The 25,644-nt window shown below is 41.6% G+C and overlaps 1 protein-coding gene across 3 annotated transcripts in view; it reads right to left on the reverse strand.

Annotated features, from left to right (window-relative positions):
• opcml (opioid binding protein/cell adhesion molecule-like) overlaps positions 1-25,644 on the reverse strand; it is a 103,789-nt gene that overhangs the window by 14,141 nt on the left and 64,004 nt on the right. For all 3 annotated transcript variants that reach the window (XM_081702593.1, XM_081702592.1, XM_027012706.3), the window contains 2 exons: positions 21,797-22,032; positions 9,233-9,358 (listed from right to left, as the gene is read on the reverse strand). In XM_081702593.1, the coding sequence (XP_081558719.1) occupies positions 9,233-9,358; positions 21,797-22,032 (362 nt within the window). The remainder of the gene's footprint in view (positions 1-9,232; positions 9,359-21,796; positions 22,033-25,644) is intronic.

Consider the following 25,644-nt stretch of genomic DNA (forward strand, 5'->3'; position numbering starts at 1 on the left):
AGTTGAGCCAGGTGTGTTGGGAATAGAGAAAACACCGACATGTGCAGTGCAGGGTTACTCCAGGGATGGGGGTAATGTATGTGTCATGCTGTTTCAGGAGTTTTTGGGAAGATTCTTCTGTCACATGTACACCTCTGCCAGCATGTTTTGAGATCATTATGAATATCAATATTCCTCATATTGCAGATTGACCTATGATACCCACATGGTAAGTGGTTCTTCAAGATGGAAAAAAAATCAAACATCTATATGACAGTGGCCCATTTCCAGTGGTGCAGCAGTGACCCAGTCTTGGTCTAGTCTGAGTAAGACTGTCAAGGATTAGTTAGCCTGTCCTGACACTGCACCATTGATCCCCCCAGTTAGTGTGACAGATCGCTGAGAAGCAGCCTACTCCAGCCAGACACAGGTCACTGCGCTACACTGATAGGGTCACCAGGGCCCCTCATGAGAGATTAGAACCTGACAACTCTGAACCATTAGTCTCTCTCTGAACCACGCCAAAACACCCAAATACGGCTCATGACAAATGGCGCGTGACTGAATGAAAGCCGTCATTTTGCTCTGAAACTGAAAAGCCTGTGTCACATTAGCATGGATGTCACTGGTAATACAGGAAAGCAAGCTTTTGAGTTACTGAAACACTAAGTGGTGGCTAATTCCTAAATCTAGTTCTGTTAGAAAAACGCTTAGCATCCTTTTCTTCTGCAGATGCTGCTCAATGGGACACTGTGGCGTAAATAACAAGAGTACATTATCTCCTCACCAAGAACTAAAATCCTGAAAACAAGCAGTGAATTTTGAAGAAAGAGAGAGAGAGAAATACAAATGATTTCTCTTTAAACCAATTTACCATTCTAGTTTTACCTGGTGGGCAGAAATGTGTGGCTAAAGTGCTTAAGGGAAAATCTCTGCACATTCAAAGCCTTCGGGTGTAGATCTGCTAATTAGCCTTAAAGAGGAGACTATATGAGAGAGGAGGATAGCCTGAGCAAGAGCTACACACACCTTACAAGAAGAAAGGGAGCAAAATCAATGTTTCTTCAAGTTACTTTACTTAAAGAGTACATCTCCTCAGTTTTGCTGGTTTTACATTTGCTTTTGGATTGTATTTGTTTTGTGATATAAGGATACATAAGATACATACCATAATAATAATAATAAGAATAATAATAACCTTTCAGAGCCAAGAGCAAAGAAAATCCTTCCTCTTCTGGCTGAGTTTCTGACAGAATGAGGGCACTTTAATTTGATGTATGGTGATAAAATCTTGCATCCTCAGCACAGCAGAAAAAAGGGTTACAGGATAGAAAACACTGGAAATGATTTTTTATGATGCCCTAATTACTAAAATGTAACTACAAAATTATCCTGGAGCCATTCTGCCCAGGTCACAAAGCGTGGCCAAGCGGATGCTCCGGTGAGACCGATCTGCTTCCCTCAAGCTTGGGGCCAGCATTTTCATCTTAAAGCATGCTAAGCTCCTACCCCAAGTCCACCAGGCAGCACCAGCCAGTGGACTCTTTAGCAGACACCCAAACAAATGAGGGCGGGAGAGAGGGAGAACAGGGAGAGGAAGAGAGGGAGAGAGAGTGGGAGAGAGAGAGAGAGAGAGAGAGAGAGAGAGGAAGGGAGAGCGACAGCAAGAGACACCAAAAATGAGTGGGGTGCATGTGCGTGTGCGTGCACGTGTGCGTGTGCTTGTGTTCTGGGGAGTCCAAAGGTGATAAATGGTGTCTGAGGCCAGAATGACTGTAGCCTCTCAGCGTCTGGTCTCACCCTGAGTAGTTGCCGCTGATTCACGCTGCCTGGTAATTTATTCCCAGCTCCTTGACCCTTTAATGATGGGGTTCATTGATCACATTGATCAGCCTACTCACTCCAACCACCCTAGTACCCCAATGCCCCCCCCCCACACACACACACACTTAAACATCATTTAATTTGAGATCCACCAACCTTCTCCTCACATGCACTTGCTTAGATCTATGACCTTTTGGAGGGAAAGAGAAAAAAACTTGACCAATCAATAATCAGCATTGCTGCCTCGATGTCTAATTAAAGCAGAGTGCGACTGCAGTGAGCAGGGCTCCCTTCCCGGCCATGAGCAGGAGCTAGGTTGCGCGCCGCCCGACCCGGCTGCCTCTGAACCGCAGCCGGGACCTTGACACCGTCACGGTGAGAGAAGCTGCTGTTTGCAGGTGATGCTATTGTGAGTCATGCATTGCATTGCTGTCAGACAGACCCTGCAAGACAGCAGTGACTTATGCTAAGAGTACAAGCCCATTCTTTTCTCCTGGTCGTACGCATAACCCAAACGACCATGCAATCGTTTCATTCCTCCCAGCCCTCCATTCAGTAGGCTAGAGGTGGCAGTTATTTGCCTGTGTTATTAACAGGACATTTGAGAGCTTTAGTTACACCAACAGAATGCAGCTCAACCTTTTCTGTGGTGCTGTACCCAAACATTTTTGAGTGTTTCAGACTGTGTGTCACAAAACACTCCCCCCCGACGAGTCAAGTGGTACGGCCTGCCGCGTGCAGGGAGGTTCACCATAGTTTGTAGCCACACCCTCTGTGATGGCACACACCTGTGCAGGGGTTGATGTTAAGTGTCTGTCTATTTAAACCCCCGCCTGTGTGTGCCTCGTGGTTGGTCATTGTTACTGTTACTGTCATTGTTAGCATTAGTGTCATCAGTAGTGTTGGTATTATTGTTTATATATCCACTGTTAGCATGCTCCAGCGTTTAAGTGCCATTGTTATTGTCTACACTGTCTGTTGTTATGTGTGAGTGCCTTGAGTGTCATATATGTTTTAAGTTATTAAATGTTTCACCAAATTAAGGGAGTCTGTGTGTCCTGCTCCGCGCCCTGCGGCACTCCGGCCAACGTTACAGACTCCCTCAATTTGGTCGACAAGCACTTAACATCAACCCCTGCACAGGTGTGTGCCATCACGGAGGGTGTGGCTACAAACTATGGTGAACCTCCCTGCACGTGGCAGGCCGTACCACGTGACTCGTGGGGGGGGAAGTGTTCCGTGACACCGTGAGGCCTGTGCATGCCACCGAGTGAATATTGGAACTAATAATGGTCCACACTCACAAGCCCATGAACCAACAGACAGTGTATACATTTTTCAGTGTTTTCTGAAATGTAGAAAGCTTAACAGAGTAGTGGAGGAGAAAGTCCTTGAACAGATCCCTAAGGTGATAGCTCGGCAAGGCCTTTTACGGTAGAAGGGAGGATGCTTCTGTTGTGACTGGGGGAAGTAACAGGTTTGAACCTTGCTTTGGCTGCCCTCCTCTGAAAGCACACAGAGCAAACTTCCCAACAAAAGCACCAGCAAAAAAAGCAGCATAGGTTCTCCGAATCTGTCCACCTGCTAGAGAGAGAGAGAGAGAGAGAGAGAGAGAGAGAGAGAGAGAGAGAGAGAGAGAGAGAGAGAGAGAGAGAGAACGAGCGAGCTGGGGAGAGAGAGGAAGAGAGAGAGAGAGAGAGAGAGAGTGAGAGTGAGCGAGCGAGCTGGGGAGAGAGAGGGATAGAGAGAGAGAGAGAGAACGAGCGAGCTGGGGAGAGAGAGAGAGAGAGAGAGAGAGAGAGAGAGAGAGAGAGAGAGAGATCGAGCTGGGGAGAGAGAGAGAGAGAGAGATCGAGCTGGGGAGAGAGAGAGAGAGCGAGCGAGCGAGCTGGGGAGAGAGAGGGATAGAGAGAGAGAGAGAGAGAGAGAGAGAGAGAGAGAGAGAGAGAGAGAGAACGAGCGAGCTGGGGAGAGAGAGGAAGAGAGAGAGCTGGGGGAACGAGTGAGACTCGAGGCACGTTGTGGGCATGGGCGCGAACTTGAAAAGAGGAGGATCAGCAGAGTGAAGTTCTGCTGCAAGCCCTGGCTCTCGGCCTCCTCCGAAAGTATCTGCATTATTAACGAGGCCGGCGGTAAACACAGATGTTTCCGCGTCTGTGCCTCAGACCGGCGCGACGCCATGTGCCTTTGCGCTGCTCTCTCCAATCACCTTTTCCCTGCTAGAGAAGGAAAATGAGCCTCTGTCATGGCTTTGGCTATGCCCCTCCTCAAAACCCTGATCAATTATTCATTGTCAGTGATTTAAAAATTCTCCCTCTCTCTCTGAATGTTTATTTATTTTTATTATTCTTTAAAGAATGGCAAAAGTGGAGGAAATGGACTATACTGGTAATCAACAAAACTGTATGTAATTCAGGGTTGAGGATTGCTTACAGCAAAGTGCAATTACTGTAAGAAGCAGTAAGAGAAGTGAAGTCAGACAAATGAAAAAATATAATATCACATTTCCCATTTTGAAGAATTCTAAATGTATTTCATTTTCATGTAAATACAGGGTACACAGTCCTTAGAGGAGGCAATGGATGAATCATAAACATGGTCATATCCACTGTGTATTTGATGCAAAAGTGCTTTGATAAAGCACACTGCACCTTTCTCTTCTATCTGCTTTCTTATACTACTGCCATACAACATTTGGACACAAATGGCATAAATACTGCATGTGAAAGTACACTCCTGTTTATGTATTATAAATAGAATTATACAATTACAATTAGCAGTATACAATTAGCAGTATACAATTAGCAGTATACAATTAGCAGTATAGACGTAGTAGATGTAGCATATAGATGTAGTATAGATACAGAAAAAAAGGACTGCTGAGAAGATTTAAATCCGTTTTACAAAGCTGAGCCGAGATGAAGTAGCCACGTTTAAAGATTAGTCAGAGCTGGACTCGGAGGAATAGCTCTCGATGACACATTATTAAGTTGTAATGAAGAGTCTCTTGAATCGCAGTGTCACGAGGCTCTGGGCTGAGACCCCTCCTGCCGCGTCACAGGGGGCTACCACAGAGAGAAGCCTGCAGAGAGCTAATCACATTAGGCCAAATGAGACTTCCGCCACACTGCCACAACACCCAGCTCGTCTTCCCCGCCAGAAAGGCTCCACTGCAAACACGCCACTGCCAACCCATCATTAACGACGCCCAACTTTTGGCAGAATTAGCAGCTTCTGTGCGGTGATTTACGATGGCTGAGTACAAAAGGCGCGTCGCGCGGCTGTGCGCGCACACCTGTCGGCCTCTCGGCGGAGAAGGATCAAGGCCCTGACACTGCGGAGGGGAACATTGGAGCGCCATGTAAGCTAATCTCTCCTCCTGACCCCCATCCTCTCTCACCATCGCTCTCTCATTTTTCTCGCTGCCATTGTGCAGCTATCAGGAAGAAATGCAGAAACCACAATATAACCCTGCGTAACCCTGTGTGCCGTCGACTGGGCTTAGCAATTGACATAGTTACCTAGTCTTATACATACATATGTATTTTATCTCACTCTTGAGTGTGTCTTTGATGTTTTTGTCTTGTCTGTAGGATCAGTGGAGGATCCTTAAAAAGGAATGCAGTCTCTGCACCATCCTGGAAGATTCTGACGTGTTTAAATATAATATTAGTCACTGTTTTATTTGTAGGATGATAAGTCAGAAGCAGAAGATTGCTTATAGGTCAGTGAGTCCACTCTCTGAATAGGTAAAATATGAGCAAGGGCAGTTCTGAAAGTATTCACACATTTCCATACTTTTCTGGAGGACGTCTTCATTCTTACTGCAAATGGGCTTAAGTCTAAGTAGCTGTGAGTAAGGGACGGAGTTTTTGCAGGCCTTGGAAAGGGAATTATTTACACAGCTACTTTTTCTAATATAAACTGGTGCCTCCTACAAATTCAGAAGCACTTTGCTGGCACAGCTGATGAAGGACCTCTGTCCAAAACATCCTGTTTAGATGCTCTGTTTACTGCACTACAATTTTGATTATCTTTACATCTCTTACTACATTACACTGCAGTTACTCACCTGGAATCGTCTTCAGATTTGTGTGTGTGTGTGTGTGTGTGTGTGTGTGTGTGTGTGTGTGTGTGTGTGTGTCTGGACCCCCTATGGATCGTTTATATACTCCACACCGGAAATCTTTGGGATTTAAAAAAAAATGGAAACACCCGCTGTTCCGCCCATGGAACAATGAGATATTAAAATTGAGATGTACAAGAACTTAGAAGGAGATGTACAAAAAAGAGGGATAGATGGCATTAGTCAAACCCCTGTGAAAGGAAGCATTTAGGAATATTAGATCCCTTAATGAGCACTGATGTGGTTTTATGTGAGAACCTGAAGCAATAAAACCATAGATCTCATCATGAAAACAAACACAAGTATCGTACGCTTCCAGCAGTGAGCAATATCATAAAAGCTACTTTCAAAGAGGGCTTAATTCACTGCGCTTTGAAACTGATATATCTTAATCCTATTAAAACTTTTGTAGTCTCCCAGGCTGTTAAGGTACAGTGCACTAAATCGAGACTCTCTCATGTATTTCTTAAACATAGCTTTAAAGAAGCATTAATGCTTATTCCACCAGTAAAATTCTATTCAGCATTTTCAGGAGTTCGCTGCCCAAGTTAAAAGTTTAAAGTCGAAAACTCAAATTACCGTGAGTGCCTATAGGAAGCTAAGCACTTCCAGTCCACCTCCATTCACACCCCCACCCCTCACCAATGAATTTCCATGAATGGTATTCATTGGTCCTCTTGCCAAAGACACTGAATGCATCTCTATTGAATGAAACATGCATACTCGAGACCTTTAGTGAGCATCAAAGGTAACGCAATTCAGTGGAAGGTTTTATTTCACTTGTGCACAGAGAACTGAATGAAGTGAATAAAAAATATGGTGTTACAGCAGGGCTTTTAAGGTTGCGTTTCGAGTCTTACAGAGCCATCACTGCTTCCGCCAACAGGAGCTGAGGAGGCGCATTCTGGGGTAGCTGGTTGGAAAACTGGGGCAAGGCTGATGATTTCCAGCATGGGTGTACATTCAGCATTACGGTATTAAGAGTTCTCCTAGAGCACGAAGCATTCTGGGTGGGAGATTGTGTGTGGGTTTATGGAAGCCTACACTTCTAAAGCCATCTGAGCGGAGTACTCCCGCAGTTGGAAGCAGCCAGTGGCCGTGTGGAAGCAGAGCATGAGGAAACCCACCCCAGTTTTTCTACAGTGCCAAATGGTACAATGTCAACTACAGGGGACGGATCCAGCCCTACACCATATGCTCCGGAAGAAGAAGCGGCAGGCTAACGGTGACAGCTGGGCACTTGAAAACACTTTTTCGAGGCAGATTTCAACGACCATGGATCTGTCTAATTCAATTATCAGTATGGGTATAAAATATATCATGTCAGTATGTGTGAGTGAATAGACAAGGACACAGACACATATGTTCACACACACACACACACACACACACACAAACACACACAAACACACACACACACACAAACACACACACACACACACACACACACACTCACAAACACACTCACAAACACACACACACACACACACACACACAAACACACACACACACACACACACACACACACACACACACACACACACACACACACACACACACACAGAGAGAGTTCATCATCTTCCAGAAAGTGGTAGCAGGTACCATTGTTCTCACTGACAGCTCCACCTGAGCAAATGGCATGCAATGCTTTCTGAGAGAATAACAGTCTGAGTTCAACCAAACAAGAAAGCTGCTACAAGCCTGCCATGTCAGACCAAACTACCATTCAGCTGTCAGTCAAAGCCTTCAAAACAAAATTAGTGGGCTTGAACCCCTTATAACAGCAACCTTCAAACCATAGCTGCTAGAATGATGCACACAAAGCATATAAATACACTCATCAGAAAGTTGAAAACAGCTTTCAAAAAACTTTTTTCTGTCTGAGCAGAACCCACAGACCCTGCCTGGTCTCTGGAGATGATTTTTTGCTTTCAGATTATATTGTGTGATATATTGTATTTGGAAGTAAACTGAAATTGACTGTGGTGCTCAACCCAGCAGTGAATACTGACCCATTTAAAACACTGCAGAGTAATTCTCCATGCATCAGATGATTCCAGGGTTAGACAAATATCCGTGTAAATATTTAATCAAAACAGTGCAGGCTTGTTTTATTTTCCCCTCCAGTTTAATATATCCCATTTTTGAAGCTGGCAATCTAGACCTATCAAATGTAGGAAATCTTTGCCATTGTGTCTGGCGCTGACCCGTGATTACGAGCTGGTCTTGGTTTGGTTCTGATAGACCAACCAGCACCATTTTTCGCCACTGCCTATATGAAATGCCTTCCACTGTGAGAGACCAACAACTCCCTCTTACTTCAGATATCCACAGTACAAAACCACCTCAATATATCTTCAAGATTTTCTTGATTCGAAGTGAAAAATATTAAGAAAAATATTAAAATGGGAGGTTGGGCTGGAGGAAAAAGCTCCTGAAATATGTCACTCCTGAAAAAAAATCACATTCTTACACCAACTGAGAAAGTCCTCACAAAGACACAAAAACATCCCTCACATCTCATTTCTTTCATTAGGATTCAAGGAGAAATGTCAGCCCAGATAACAGCCCATCTCCACACAGCCGCTGGCATTAAAGACGACCTGCCTGCACACAAGTATATTGGTTTAGAAAGCTCTGTACTGAATGCTCCGAGTTGCCATTGCATGACTGGCAATGGTTTTAGCAATAACAAGTAAATTAAAAGTGATGCATGTTGCTGGGGAGTTTAATAAAGTAGATGTATATGAATTTGATATGCGACGATGATGGTAGGTTTACTAAAAAGCAGAGGTAGAAGGCTTCTCTATTACAACCTATCTTTTACTCAGCATTCTCTTGCGTAAATTCTTCCAAGAATTTGACATTTTCTTAATGTTGCCTAACGAAACCCACGAAACTGCAAGAAGCATCAGAGCAGCAATGCCATCAGGCAATGTTTTAATGCAAGTTCCTATTTTTCATTGTTATTCAATTAATTGCCAAATAAATTATGAATATAACAAACTACAGCTTGCAAATGAGGAAAATGGGAAAAGCCTTTGCAACACACTGTATTAAACCACCATATACCAGACTTCTATGAAGACATTCTCTTCATTTTTCCAGCACAACTGGGTCAGACTTTAGTAACCATGGGAAACAGACAAGGCCTCAGCATCAATAATTCATCAAGAAGCCTATGTTCACCATCAGTCATTAGCAATGTCAGCTCACCAGGTTTGCTGTGATTGTCGACATTTAAAACAATTCGATCAAACACACAAGGTGTCCCAGCCAGTGAAAATGGGAAGAGAGGCTCACCCCTGGCAGAGTGATATTTCCAAATAATGCTGGGCTCAGGTCGTCCAATGGCCAGACACATGAGACTGATGTTGCTTCCTTCATTCACTGTAATGTCTCTGGATATGTTCACAATCCGGGCAGGAACTGAAACACACAACAGGAAGCAAGAAATATTCAGAAACTGTAGACATATCACATAGACATATGAATTTGACACTTTATTAGAACAAATGATATAGTACCTAATAATGATTATATCTGTTTCACATATCTGAACTCCAAGGGTGCATTCTCACTGCTGTACATAACACTTCAAACAGATGTTATTCTGTTAGTGGAATCCCACTTTAATCAGTCATAAATTCCCGATTTCCCATTTGAATTTCCCATTTCAGTGTGCAGGATCTCACGGAGTGCCACTTGGTAATGGCCTACTGGGAGCCATGGGGGCAGAAAAGAAGACAGTTTGAGTCCATGTGTACTATATGTGCAGTGAGAAAGTCCTGTGGGATGCTTGCTTAAAAGTGCCATCCACGGGGATGAGAGCATGTGCATAATCAACATGTGCCAGAGTGATGAAACACAGGACCAGCAGTCCACCAGTTACTGTAATCAGCAGCCATTCTGGAGGGTTTTAGCAACAGCCCAATACCTAGACTTCCCACAATTAACTGGATACAATGGTAGCTGCGTTGACTGTTGATATGTCTATTTTTTGAAAGCAACATATGCCGACATTTTGAACATGGATACCTGACATGGATAGCTGACGTTATTGTCAGAATCAACTCAGTTCTTTAGCGTGCCTCGAGTTTTTTAATATTCAGTATAATAATATTCAACAAATATTCAACAAATTGTGAAGGGAATCTGCACCAAAAAAGCACACTCCACCATTGTTAAAAGCCTAATACTGTGAGGCTAGACTAAACATAGCTTAGCAGGCTCCTGAGTCCACAAGAGAACTGCCTCAATGAGTCAACCCTATATTTTGCTGCTTGACTGACATGATTTGATAGCTGTGTGGGGCATCTCTCCAATCCCTTTCCTATTTTGTTTACATAACTTTGACTGCGACTGGAATGATGACAGCTTGCTTGTCTTCCATCTCCTCCTTTTCTGTCTGAGCCGACCAGGCAGCTAGAAATCTGGAGGGATATCATATAGCTGGCTTGCCATCAAGCTGTCCTGAAATGACAAAGCTGGAATGCATGCTGGGAAGCTAAATATCTTATGGTAAATTCTGTTTACTGAATTTCAACTAAGGCTAATGTAAAGGTACTAATGCAGGTGCATGTTTAAGTGTGCGCGCACACGCACACACCCACCCCCTGGTAACAGGTACAGAGGAGGTGTGTATACTTTAACATTATGGTAAACATTCTGATTTAAACACGAAAATACTGTAAGGATTAAAAAACTGTCCTGACAGTAGTATAGCTAACAATTAGTACATTGTTCTGCAAAATTACTGTTTCAGCAATAAATGTTCCTCAGCTTTCTCATCCCAGACAAATCATGCACCATTACGGGACAGTACTGCACTATCAATCAAATCTAAATGGTAGGGGAAACGTCTGATGGGACCAATTAGACCCTCATTTTTCAAACTGTCCTGCTCATTCTAAAATAGCAATGAAACAGCTACAAAATGTTTCACTTGTATGTCAGTGCAGGTCTTGGATGAAACAGCATCTGCCTCTGCTATAGCATATAGGAGACTCTCAAAGTGGTGAAAAAAATCCTAAGCAATGCACATAGACACCACGTTCAATGCCCTCTTTAGTTTTCATCATTTGCCATCCTCAGTGTTCCTCCACATCAGTAGCACTGTCTCAGTCTGTAGCACCAGCTTCTTAAAATACACGCATCAAGGAGCTGGAAAACAAACCGCACTGTCACAATTATGTGTGGCACACCTGCATGCAAGAAACAAGAATCTCATATGAAACATGAACCTAGAAATGCCAAACGCAAACAAAAAAACATTCAAATCCCCCCCCCCCCCCCCCACACACACCCCAAAACAAAACAACCCAAAAAAACCCACCTTATGCTGAACATGGCATGCCAGAAATGTTAAACTACTTTTTGGACCTCAAATCTTGGACAGTGGAGCATGTCATTAGGGGACATATATCACTTTCTGTACACTATGTCATCAGTTTTCTCTGATGGAGTAGATACATAGAAAAACTGAATTCAGCCCTGTGATGAAACCACCATCAATTTCATATATGTGTTTCAACCATTTAAAAGTAAGACTTGCATTTTACAGATGAAACAGTGTGTGTTTGTATAGCCAATCTGTTGCTCACATGTTGTGTTAGCCATGTTTGAAAGTTCGCATTTAATATTTTTGGATAGCTAACCAGTCTCAACCCAGCAGTGACACTGACATGTGTAAAAAACTCCAGCAACACCGCTGTGTCTGATAGTCATCCCACTATAACACCCACTACCATGCCACTGCTATGTGACTGTCACTGCAGCATAGACAGTGGTCTGCTCTTAGCAGGCAGAAGGAAATACAGTTGGTGTGAGGTGAAGTCCCGGGAACTGTTCTTCAAACTAAGACGAAATGATTGCTACTTATCTCTCCAGGAACAAACAGAAAAGGACAATGTGAAGAGTTCTGACAGCGAGGTCCTAGGTTTCATTTCCATTACAGAGAAATAAAATAATATTTTATCATTCAGTTATGCAGACATGCATTCCTGTCATGTTGGGTCTTGTTTAGAATAATTTTTTTATAATGAGCAATGTCGTGAGAAATATGGATATTGCCCTGCAGTGATGTGATATGCCTACGTGATAGAAGATATCTCTAGTCATTTACTGACACTGTTTTCCTTTAACTTTGCCTGTGTGCCAAATAGTTATACTTAAATGTCACTTTGAGCAAAAGTTGTTAGTGCACTGGTTATAGTTATAAATATAGTATGATTTTTAATGTGAAGTCTCTCATCTCCACTGTGCATGTTTAGGTTAAATATCTAACCTCTTCTGTTAACTAAATATTATTTACTGGGTTAAATAACTAACTCATTTTCTTAATTAAATATTAGTTTACTAGGTTATCTATAGCTGAGCAGTTCTCTGACTTCAGTGGCTTATTGGCAAGCGGGACTTTCCATAATGGTTCAGGATAGGTGTCTATTGTGTATTATAAAGAATATTAGAACATGGCCAATATCTATTTAATATATTTTGTTGTCTGCATGCGATAAACATTCACCATCCTAGTTTCCATCAGGGTAGGTGTCTGCTGTGTATTATAAAAATTATAAGAACACAGCCAATATCTGTTTAATATATTTTGGTGTCTTGGTTTCCGTCATTGGTACAAGCAAGCAGAATAGTGTAGTTCGGAAACAGACCTACCAAAAATCTCCTACACAGCCACCCACATAATATCTAGTCAGCAGTCACCCTGTGGTAAGAAACCAACCAGTGATTAATGAGGCTGAGGGCAGGGTGGCTGAAAATGTATGCAATCATACCTCTATAAAATCTAAAAAGTTGCTATTGAGTGTAGGTGCATCATAGGGGTTTACATTGTGTGCATGCACTGAAATGATGGATTATTAGATATCCCCCCACACAAACTCTACATTTCATGCATCACATAACTGCAGTGTGAGGTGTAATCAGGCAGCATTTCTAGCATTACTTAGAGCTCAAGTGAGCACTGGAATAGGCAACACTCGTGACCTTAGTGACATTGATTGTAACATGAAAGTTGCCACTAGGCGTGCCAGTTCTACAATCACCATAACAAGTGTCCTTGTGGGCTTTTCATGTGTGACTGTTTCAAGGAAGTATCAGGAATGGTATGAAAATCACAAAACTAGCAATAATATGAAATCATGTGGATGAAAACCACTTGTGGTTCAGAGAGGTAAAATGATAAGCTGTGGGTAAACAATTGGGCCACAAACAGACAAATCGTATCAGAATTCAACACTAGTGAGCAGAATGTTCTCAGGATGCACCAATTGTAATGCAGCTTTGTTTTTGAATGGGCTAAATGTTGGGTGCTAATGATGTCAGCAAAGAATAAGAAAACGAATGTGTAGTGGGGAACAGGAGAATTTCAAGTGAACCATTGAGGAGTGGAAAAAAGTTGCCTGGTCAGAGAAATCCAAGCTCCTTTTGTATCATGCTGATGGGAGGCTCAGAATTTGATCCTTCCATCAGCATCAGATCAGAGTCCTTGGAGTCATCCAGGCTGGCATTAACAACACAGGCTACTGGTGGCAGTGTGACAGTGCGTAGAATGTTTTCCTGGCACACACTGGAGCCCTTGATAGCCACTGAAGAATATCTGAACAGTACAGTGTGTCTGAAGATAATTGCTGACCAAGTTAATTTCTTCCAGTCTTCAGATTATCTATACTTGGATAAACACTTCCAGGATTTTAATAGTAAGTCTGTGCAGCTGTACAATTTGCAGAAACCGCTCAATGCAAACAGATCCCTTCTGCATGATACAGTGTTCCAGCACAATACATTCAGAATGTTGCAGAATCCATGCCCATGCATATCCATGCTCTTCTGAAGACCAAACGAAGTGCAATATACTATATACTACATACAGCTGCTCAGTGTGTGTGTGTGTGTGTGTGTGTGTGTGTCATATATATATATATATATATATATATATATATATATATATATATATATATATTTATAAAGTATTTAAATGAATGTCAACATAGATAAAAAATATGACAAACTGTCAATATAACACAAAACTTTTAACAGCTAATGAAAAGACAAGTTTTACTAAGATGATGTTTCTATTCTGAGGTCTCAAACATATTGAGTGACAGTAATCAATTTCTTTATGTATCTCATTGCAGAATCATATCATTTCCCGTCTCTCTGGAGAAACCACTACTCAAAAAAAGTGCCAATCACTGAATTACAACACACAACAGGGCAATTCTTGAACCTGTCAGCACAGAATGACACAGTGTCATTCATTTCAGGCATTTCTATAAATTTTTTATTGCACTGTGATGAAAACATGAACTTCATATTGGACATACTGAAAGTTTTCTATGTCCGGAAATTGTGTATAAATGATCTCAATACAATAGCCACAGTGCCTGAAACGCTGCAGTGATTTTAGATTGGTATATGCACTGTAGGTGGTTCAGAACAAAATTCTTAACTCGATATTCCATTTAATTGTTTTTACCTTTCTACCTTGTATATAAAAGTAATCACTAAATGTGTCAGTCATAAAGGAATCCTGTGATTCTCTGAATCATCATAATGTCTTATAAACAATCTGCTAAAATGCCCTTTGGGAAAATGACATCAGCAGTTAGGTCCATACAATATTAATATCCTATGTGGCAAAATGGCTTTGCTTGTTGCTTTTAATATAATTGCTTTGCTATTAGCCCAAGGGGGAAATCAAACAGCTAGTGTGTTCTTATGTGAAACACACTCAGTGAATGTTACATTTTGCAGTAGTGATTGCCTATTCTTTTTTTTTCCTTTAATAATACTAATGACCAGTGTTTGCACCAGTAGAACGATGTGTGGGTCGATGGCCAGCCTGAACCTCACTGCAGGTTTGTGACAAGTGTCACTACTGCATTGCTGATGAGTGTAGCATCCCATAGACTGGGACTGTGTTGGTACTAAAGAACACTGCCGCTTACTACATTAGCCATGGATCTGTGGTCTAGGACAAGGTGAGAAATTTCAAATCATGAAAAAGACTGTCTGACCTCATATTAGTCATTTTCTGTTCATGGCATGACTTTCACACTACCACCCCAGGGGAAGTAGGAGTCATTTCCTCTCTTTTACAGTCTGACTTACTAATTTGGAACTGTGCCCACACACTCCCATGATAAAAATGACACAAATATCATTGGTAATGATACATGGCCTCACTTCACTGGCTTCGGAGTTCACAATGCCCAGATCACAGTCCTCAGTCTGTTGGTGATTTAACAGGGCTATTATAATGAGACATATAGTCATAAAATCAACAAAAAAGCTTAACAAACTTTGGCTTGAACAAAAAATAGTGTTGCTGGTGTCTGAAGAGCCTTAATCCCTTAGTTGTGCTTGAGTCACCCCTGTCTGAGATCAACATGATCAGCCCTTCGTTCATGAAATGCTTGACATATTTCCATCCTCACATTCCGCATTCCCAGGAATGGCCTTCAATCTAAGATCCATTATGCTGATACACCTAGGGACAGAGGGATGGTGGGAAAAGCAGGCAGGCCACCTGAAGAACTCTGTCAGTGAAAAATAGACCCTACAATGCCTCTGTTGAACTAGCTGCTACTAATGTATTACTTGGGCAAATTGCTGAGGACTCTTTTTCCATTTATATCCTCATAACACTGCCAAAGTCCTTCCAATGGCTCATTACTGCTGTTTAAAATGAGGGAAAGGGCTGCTTCTCAATCCAATAAACGAGAATTGAGGCTTATTACACAAATGTTCAGCGAGTTGAGAGGCCGTCAGATCTCTTCCCCTAAGGAGGAGAGGGTTTCAGGACTAATCTAAAACAAAGACAAATCATTACACTTGAGCAGAGGACAGAGAATAATCCTACCCATGTTTTCGCTGATGACTAATTGAATTGAATGGCCCTTGCCCTTTGACACATAATAAGCGCAAAGGACATATTGTTCACAAGTTGGAATACTGCAGAAGGAAGCACTTAGAACAACAACTAATTCTGAGTCTACCATTACACATACAGAAGGAAGATGATATTTCTGTGTTCTTAGCTGTATATTTCTGCATGACACGACGTATTCTGTTATCCACTTTTGATCAGCCACGTTTAGTGTTGGTTCTGTTTTCAATTATGCACAAAACAGGTTAAGCCATGCTGCTTGGCTTCTGATGTATACTAGGCGTTAGCAGGTACAAACAGTAGATGCGTCATCACCTCAGGGTTTCACCACAGAACCAAAACTTACATAAGAAATGTATGTAAAAATATGCACACTAACAAAAAATATGTATAGTTCCATATGTGCTTTTTGTTTTGCTGTAACTGAGACAAACCCGCCAGAATCGCCTGCTCCCTGACTTGCTGCACTGAGAGCTAGATCCAGGGACCATATGGTGTGTTATCATCACCTCGAACACCCTACCTGCACGGGGCCCGACACCTGCACAACACTCTCTCCTCACCCGCTTCTGATCAAAACGTCTCCACCCCGCACACCATCTCCCACGCCCGCTCCACTCTGTTCTCACCCGGTTCGGTTCAAACGTGGCCACTCCATATGCATGGTGCACTGTTCACCACCAGACGAAGAACTCTTCAAAACCCCACTCGTCACCCTGTTCCTTGTCTGTGACATGTGTTCAAAGTAGCATTTCCACATTGGTTTTGCATGCCAGTGAGGTAAGAGGTATTCCATTTATGACTGCATTCAAGTACTCAGTATTCAGTACTTCTATGATCAAAATAAAAAATAAATAAACAGCATCTTAGACTGGTTTGAGATATTTTATCTAGGTTCTATCATTTCACTTTTGTAGTTCTTCCTCACCAAAAACAAGCCTGCAACCATATTGTAATAATAATGTGCTGGAGCGAGCCTTGGTCATGGAGAGGATTTAGCAAGGCCAACCTCTTGAAAACAGAAAAGATATGGTAAGGCAAAACTACTTAAGGCAGAACATATTTCTGTTTTAGCGTACTTCCTTTGACAAGGCCACTGTGAGAGTCTATCATATTTTGCTTTTGTTTTTGTCTTCCAAGCTGTGTTTATCATCTAGACAACAAACAACACCTCTGGGCTGAATAATAACTGCACTGTTGCTCCACACTACGTCACTTCAAGTTGCTGTGACCCTCACTTCTCCTTCTGCCAGGTTCTGTTCTCCCAAGAATCCGTGTGAGGTCTCTTTGTCTTCTGCATGAGCCATCCAAGACACTTAACAAGCACACAGAAACCATGTAAGTTGTCCTAGTAAGTTCCAGTAAGTTTCATCTACAGCTATTACGATGGTTTCATTGCCCATGCTGAATGTGACTGGCTGTTGATTCCACTGGACAATATTCATGTTCTTACAGTACCCACAACAAAGTGGTCTTTGTTGCAATGGCGGCTTCTGGCATCTGACAACTGCTGTTTGTTTGTTTTGCTTGCCGCTAAATCACAAGCAATCCATCACAGGGAGCTTTGAGAGCCAGTTTGTTTTTGACAGGGTATTGTCACAGCAGCACAGTCATTGTTGAAAGCTCGTTAGACTGAAGCCCCGAACCGGAACGCTGAACGGCACAACTGAGTAAGGCCTGCTGAGAGGGCATGCCTTTCAGCGGGGGCATCCCGGCCAGCAACACCCCAGGCGTCACCTGGCTGGCCTGCCACTGGTGAAGCCAACTTCAGCCCAGCATGCCCTCTGCCAGTCCCAACAGAACCACCCTGTCATGCTGGCATCGGTACCTGACACATCCACCAGGGACTGTAAGAAATGTTTATGATCATGGCAAAGGTAAATATGTTACCGTAAAGAAAGGTGCAGTTAATGCATTTTTCTTGCATCGAAATGGACAAGGACAAATGACACATATTTGAAGGCTATGACTGTGTACATATTTTAATATTACTCACTTATAACCAAGTACTTTTTATTCTGAAGGGGATTTATAGGCCACCTGCCATAGGGTCTGCTCTAGACATGCCTTACGTTCCAGGTTCCTGTGGCCTAAAAGACTTTTATTCTGAAATCATCAGATTACAGTAACCTTCATTTGTCTCCTATACATTGTGGTTTCATTAGAATGATGCTTTGTGTACTTTGGAGGTAGCTTGGGGGAAAATGACAGGTCTCATATTGCCCTGGACTCTAACACATTGCATCTCTCCTCGTATTACTACTGATCAATGCATTGGATCGATGCTGTGGAAGATGATGAGGCCTTTTTACGAAGACAAGCCCCTCCAGCTGCTGTTATCCACACAGAAATAGATGTAGCACTAATCCAAGACACGAATGAGAAGTGTTCAGGATGGGTGGTGGGGAAGTAGGATGAGGAGACAGGATCCTACCCACAGGACATGCTGGTGAGTGGTCCAAAAAAGCAAACATTTCTTGCTGAGAAATTCACAAAACAGACACCAACTGCTCCAACATGCCAGCTATGGGAAGGGATGCCTCACTCAGGGGAGGTGTCTTCAGAGAGAAATACAGTATGCATGCATTCTCTTTAGAGTCGCTTTTCCACACTTGGTTGTTGCAAGAGCGGTTCACATTTTAGCCTATTGAGCTGCTGTGAGCAGGGCAATGTCTCCTTATCTTTAATCCTGCCCTGCACACCTAGGTTTGAGAATCTCACCCTACCAGCCATACGCCTCACCACCTGAACAATGCTGGCTCTGGTGCAGGCAGCTGCGTAAGACCACGCTCTCTCCAGAGACTCAGCCCAGCACAGAGCCTCCATTACAAGCATCACAGCCTTCTTGATTCTACAGACCCAAGCTAACATGCACAGTATTCAGCTGCTAGTGCCTTGGCTTTAGCCTTTGGCAGATAAAATACAGGTCCTTATTGATAAAAATGCAGACACAGATACTACCAGAGCGGGTGCTGGCTTCCAAGCATTTCAACAGCAAGCTCAAGGCCCTGAAAAGAAGGACTGTGCCCAGCGGTTCAACTAAACTCTGAGTTGTACTGTCCTTTGCTGCCTAGCCAGAAGGAATGGCCCCTTTCCCAGAAGAAGGAATTGGATGGTAGCAGCTCTGTTCTTGGTGGAGTGACATTATAAGCCACACAGCCTCATTGCCAGGGGTGGGATTAGTGTTCTTGTCCAAATGCATCATGTTGCTTGCTAATGCTGCATTGCTATTGGCTCAAAATATGTAGTGGCATTGCTCCATATGTATGTGGTCCCACAAAGTGAGATCAGAAGACCATAATTACATGGTAAAGCAAAAATATGAAAGCTATTTAAAATACTGATATATAAAAACATTCTGTTAGTTTTGTGACTTGACTTTCTTTTCATTCAGTCTATTCAGAATTCAGTTGCACTGAGCACCTTGATGAAGGCCCATGTGCTGAAAAGCGTTGGTTAAAAAAGTGTGGATTTGTATTCTCCAGTCATCAAGTGATGCTGGTTTCCTTTTTCCACAAGGGTATCGAGAACTCCATATAATTCTTTAAGTTAAAAGTAGGCATAAGCTATGGAACCACACAAAGTTTTCTCTAAGATAATGAGAAAAGCAATATGTAATGTGATCAGGTTAATAACATAATTGGATAACAACAACTACATGAGCAGAGCTGTTCAATACACTGCCAATGGCACGATGCACAGTAATAGTATACCTCTCATCACACAGCGACTGGCTGAGAAGGTGAAGGAGTATGTCACTTGCAATTCCTCGATATCTTCCTTAGTGTTGGACACTCTTCATACAGGTGGAAGTTAAAAAGGTATTCAAACAAAGAAGAGTTCTGATATAGCCCATTGTACTCAGTCCTGCGACACGCATCAGCTCAAAATTTCCAGAATCCAGGCTGTAAGACTATTCCAGACAAATTTATAGAAGCACAAAGAATTAGAGCAAACTCTCTTTCGAATACTGAAATCCACCTTTTCGTCAAACAAGAATGTGACCCTTAACCTACACACTTCGTGATCTGCACCCCAACTGCACATTCTGCATTCAAATGGCTTTGGCTCTGTGTGGGAACCTTGGCCAGAGTGTTCCGCTGAAACCTTTTATTTATTTATTTATTTATCTATCTATTTATTTATTTATTTATTTATATCTGTCAACGAGACCTCAGCAAGCGTAAAAAACTATATCTACACTTCACCATTCTGACTCGTATCTTATTATAATACTCGGAAAATGGGAGCCTTTCTGACCGATTTCTGTAGGGCTTCAAATAATTCAACTAGAATAGTATATGCTTCAATGAAATGAGAAATCTTCCTGCATATTTGGCATTAATCATGCATCTCTATGTGGGTGGGATTACCTCTCCTCACACATCTCCCCAATAGATCCTGTTTTCTCAGCTTATAATTTTTTCCGAGCTAATGTGATTTTTGTCTCCCCTGCTTATTACTTTATCTGACCTTCTTCTCTATTTCATGTGTTATTTGGATCATGCTCTTACACACCCAGCAGTATTTGTCATATATGTGTGTGTGTGAGTGTGTGTGTGTGTGTGTGTGAGTGTGTGTGTGTGTGTGTGTGTGTGTGTGTGTGCGTGTGTGTGTGTGAGTGTGTGTGTGCGTGTGTGTGTGTGTGTGTGTGTGAGTGTGTGTGTGTGTGTGTGTGTGTGTGTGCGTGTGTGAGTGTGTGTGCGTGTGTGAGTGTGTGTGTGTGTGTGTGTGAGTGTGTGTGTGTGTGTGAGTGTGTGTGTGTGTCCATACTCTAGTTTGCCACAAGCATTATTTCCCACAGGATGCATTAAACTGCAAGAAGCAGATTTTAAACTGATATTTGCTATACCATTTCCCAAAGACCTCTGTGCTTTTTCCACTTCTGTACACTCTCTTGTTTGTGGTGTGTGAGAAATCACAATTTCTCCAACAGTGCTACTGACTGGAGCATCTGAAATGCTCTAATCACATGCTATCTTACTTTTTAATCTATTGTTTTGCTTGCTAATATTTAATAAATCAGTGCCAACAAATATTGTAATGAGCCTATTGAGAAATAATCTCTTTTATGATTGATATAATTTAATACTATAAAAGGAATAAGACGACAAAGGAAGTTAAATTATTTTTGAGAAATATACCTTGTTTATAAGAATCTCGAGCATCGATTAATATTAGGTGTATCTAATTTCTTAACATAAAGGTTTTATTTATTTGTTTAGTTATTCTGTATGTGAAGTGATTAGTATCTGTACTAAGCACTAAACATTCATGAACGGTAGATAAGAACTTTTCAAGTTGTAAAAAAAGCACTTTCTCTCAGAACAATGTAAAAAAAAATGTTTGCTTTTTACTGAATCCCTAAATGCTTAAGAAAAATTCAAACAAAAACAGTTTTTTAACAGAATATCAGATGACAAAAGCAATGTGTTGATATGGCTTTAGTACTAGCAAAGATACTGATAATGGTCACGTTAATTGTTTTTGCAAAGAGAATTGATTGCACTGTAAATGATGACAAAGGTCTGTGCTTGGACAGTTGAATTAGAGTTCTGGCTCTGAGAAGTGACCAGAGCTGCTCTCTCCCTTTCTCCCCATCTCTTCCCTTCTGATGTGTGTCCTAAATCAATATCTATCAACGATTCGAAATTAAACCCAGATTAAATCCCAATTTCATCACAGAGCCACATCTGGAGAGATTCGTTTAATTATATCAGTCCATGGAAGGAGAATTGAAGTTGTTCTTCACCTTTATCTATCTTACTGAAATGTCAACTCAGGCGCAAAACAATCCTGGGTGAGTTTTGATACAATTTCTGTAATCTCAGCAGCGTGAGTGATGAAGACTTCCACTGTCGGGGGTGATATTTCTGTCACAGGAAAAAAAAAACACACAATAATGCTACTTTACAAATCTCAAAAACCACCTGAGAGAGTTGCCTTTGGGAAGGTAAGTTTACCTTGCACGATGAGATGAACTTTGGTGGACTCTGGTTTCTTGTTTGTGAGGATGGAGCAGACGTATGGTCCCTCATCATGTAAGTTCACATCCAGGATCTTTATACTGTACTCCGTCACTGCTGTGTTGTTTAGCAGAACCACCCGTGGGTCCAAAGACCATTTCTCACTTCCCGTAAAGAGAATGGTGGTCCGATTCAGCCAAGCTACCCTTGATACCTTGCTGTCCACATTGCATCTGTTAAAAGGCATGAGAAAATGTGATTGTTATTTAACAGTATCTTTGTTTCTGATTTTGAAATGCCAGTTTTGCTTTGATCAGTGGTCTCTTACTATCCCATTCCTTGGCAAAACAAGAATAAGAATGTATTTTAAGTGTCAGAAATCTTTGGCTGGCATCCTGCAAAGACTAAAATGGTTTATGTTCTGTTTAATATTCTACGTTCCACATTCAGTTCTACCCTTCAATTTAAAATGGTTTAACATCTTCTCAGCTGCCTCAGAACACAACATAATGACAGTGAAATGAAACTATACAACATCATACATAAGAGGAAGACAAAACAGTTAATCTATTAGCACATTTAGCAAAAATATACAGATTTTTACTTTATTTTATTATAATAGAAACCATCAATTAATTAATAATACTGATGAAAATAGAATAATTAAAAACTGCAATGAATCGTATAATTACCAGTCTTAGGATATCACAAGATGCACTTATTTATACCCACACTCCATATGGAAAATGCATGCCTGAATGGTCAGAAAGATCCCTAAAGCATCACAAAACTGACATACACTGTAAAATACTCTACACCATAAAGAACACCATACCAAGAACGCCTGTTTCTCAGTGCTTAGGCAGCAAATCTGCTTAAGCAATTCTGAAGGTCTTTAAGTTTATTTAGTTAAGTTTCGTAGACTATAAGATAGAAATGCAAGATAATGGCATACAAAACCCAAGCCCTTTGATGAAATTAAGGTCTTATATTACACCTCATCCTGTCTAAAGCGAAAGCAAACAAAAGCTTCCTTTTAGGGATAACATTTATTCAAATGCCACTCTATCAGAATAGAGCAGAAGCATTTCAATATAGTTTTGCAAACACACAGTAGAGGAGCCTCCTCAGAGCAAAACAGTCACTGCTTATCTGCCAATACCAGAGGAAGCACAAGACCAGTGTGGTATTATTCAATGACGAGGTGTAACGAAGATTCCCATCCTCATCAGTGTGCCAGACATCCTGCCTGCCCACAGTATACCACAGCCCTACTTTCTCCTCAAGGTCAAATCCTGCTACAAGGTCAAAGACACTAACATGATTATCTAACCCTCTGGAAACGGCATTTCACAGACCCCCGAACAAAAACATTGTCAACAAGAGAGCACTTCTCAAAGATTCTGCAAATCTGGAGGGCAACAATAGAGTATGTGAAGTCAATGCTTTCTTAGGATATTCTTCAAAGGATGAGCTCATTCAGAGGGTGCTAATCTGCATCAAGTGGCAGTCTGCAGGAGAGCTTGCTGAGAATTGGAGTCATAGAAAACCACCAGATTAAGCTCCTCTCGGTAAAGTCATGCATGCTCTGCACTTTTGCATCAGACTTTTGTGAACCAAAGCAAGAAGCATTTTGGTTTCAAATGTTTTTGCTTTACAATAACTTCAATTTGACCTGAAAATGTGAAATGTTTATGAAACTATATCATTTGCTGGCTGCGCCCTGTGGGGAAAGTGCTTTTAACTTTGTGGGGCTATACCAATCACTTTCCCATAACCTCTGTTTTTCTCATAAATACAGTAAATCATGATAACTAAAGGACAGACCCTGGATTTTATTAGGTCGTCAGTTTTGTATGCAAAGGCCTCAATCATCAAAACGAGGCTGTTCATCCAAGCATGTCTCAATGTGTCCCATGATGATAAGTACTGCTTGCAATTCCACCACCTCCTCACATTCAGGAAGCAGCATAAGCACTGATACAGCATGGCTTAACCCGTAAGACCAGACTAGTGTTACAACTATAGCCAAGAAATAGGGTGGCCTTCTGTTGATATAATAGCAATGGTTACTTAATGATAATCAAATATAGCAAAGATGTACATAAAGACATCTTTATGCAGTGTTCTTCAATTGAGGCTATCCTAAAGCATAAGGACTGGAAATTGCATTTTCACCACCAGCATCGAAAAGTAAGAGCAGTTTCCTCGAAGGCAGTGTCTCCATTATTGAGCACTGACAAGATGAGATCAAGCCTCATTCACTAGACTAATGACTCTGTCACACTGCCCCCATGCAGTCTACTCTAATGGATTGTCAGCCACCTTAGTGTAGGATCGTTAATATAAAGAAATATCCCCAGTGCTCAAGTACATTCCATAAAACATAGACGGATTATCAATACATTCTAAACTGTCTTTTTGCACAGGAGGTAACTGCAAGGCAGAGTTTTCCAATTTAAAGATATCCTAGAGAGACCTGATGGCAGGAGAGACAGTTTCCTCCAGATAGCCATAAATGTGAAAAATGCACAAATGAGATTTAGGCTTTGCTCATGTACTGGCCACCATGTGGTCCCAAACCATGATTCCTGCTATCCTAAAGGTTAAGCAGCTACAAGTGAAATATACAGTAGGTCAATCTTCACAATGCATCGTGTGATTGTAAGAATCTCGTGGGACCCTTTTATAATAGCACTTCTCATTAAGGAAATTATACTCCAGCATTTGTCAAAACCTTTTGTCAAAACCCAAGCAAGAAGCAATACAACTAAGCAGACACATTAAAAGCAGTTTAAAGATTGATTACATTCTAAAAATCCAGAGAACTGTTGCTGCGATATGTGATGGTAATAAATAAATGAAATAAATATTGTGTGTGACCAAAATTCTCAACTTGATGTATTCTCAACAGAAAACATCAATATCCTGCCAATAGTAATGTCAGTGTACTATAGCCTTTAAGGCCCAGGGCAATTGTCAACATTTACTTTTCAATGAAAGCTGTACACACTGATGCTTAGAAAACGGCCCCTTACTTGTTGGACACTTGGTATAGATTGTGTTGTTTCCTAGAGTGATACTTGCCACTGCCTTATCCTTCTCCAGTGCCTAGTTCTTACATATAAAGAGATCAATAAGCTGTTTCCAAGGGTTTTTAGTGGCTGCAGATCATTGTCAGCAGATGGCCATGTGGTCTTGGGGGGAACAGTGGTAGGTTGACTGATGAAGGCCACTGCACTAGAGGCAGAGAATGGGGTCAGCTTGGGCTGAAGAGGCCACTCCTAGGTCTCCTTTAGCTAACAGCCTGACAGAGTTCTATTCATTTGCACACTGGAGTTGGCTTCTTGCCAGAAAAAAAGAGGGAAATGTGTTATAGATATCCATGCAGACTTTGAAATTCTGTCAAAACAATAAGGCAACGCATTTAACTGGAAATTTTTGCTATGGACACCAGATGGTTCAGTGAATACATTTGAATCAAAACTCCCTGTCAATTCATTATACTGAAAAAGTGAACGCATTCATAAGAGTTTTACAGCCACTTCATATCTCCTCTGAGATGTGGAGACTTTTTGGACTTTGATTTGAAATAACAATACATTTGTGGAGCTCAGTTTGTGACTGTCACTTTTGTCACAGTGTTCAGGCTGAATGCTCTAACATTCTATTTGTGTCAGTTCTCAAAGAATCTGTCTGAGGGCCTCAACCCACTGCAAGGGCTAACTAGTCATGTGGATGATTGGCCTGCAAAGGAACGAGAAAAACCGCCATCTTTTTCCTTGTTAGTCAATAACACAGAGGGGAGGCTGTCTGTCAATGCATCCATCCACTCAACAATATCT

This window comes from Electrophorus electricus, chromosome 19 (genome assembly GCF_041902795.1).
Source record: "Electrophorus electricus isolate QZ-2024a chromosome 19, ASM4190279v1, whole genome shotgun sequence".
In the NCBI taxonomy this organism is placed as follows: domain Eukaryota; kingdom Metazoa; phylum Chordata; class Actinopteri; order Gymnotiformes; family Gymnotidae; genus Electrophorus; species Electrophorus electricus.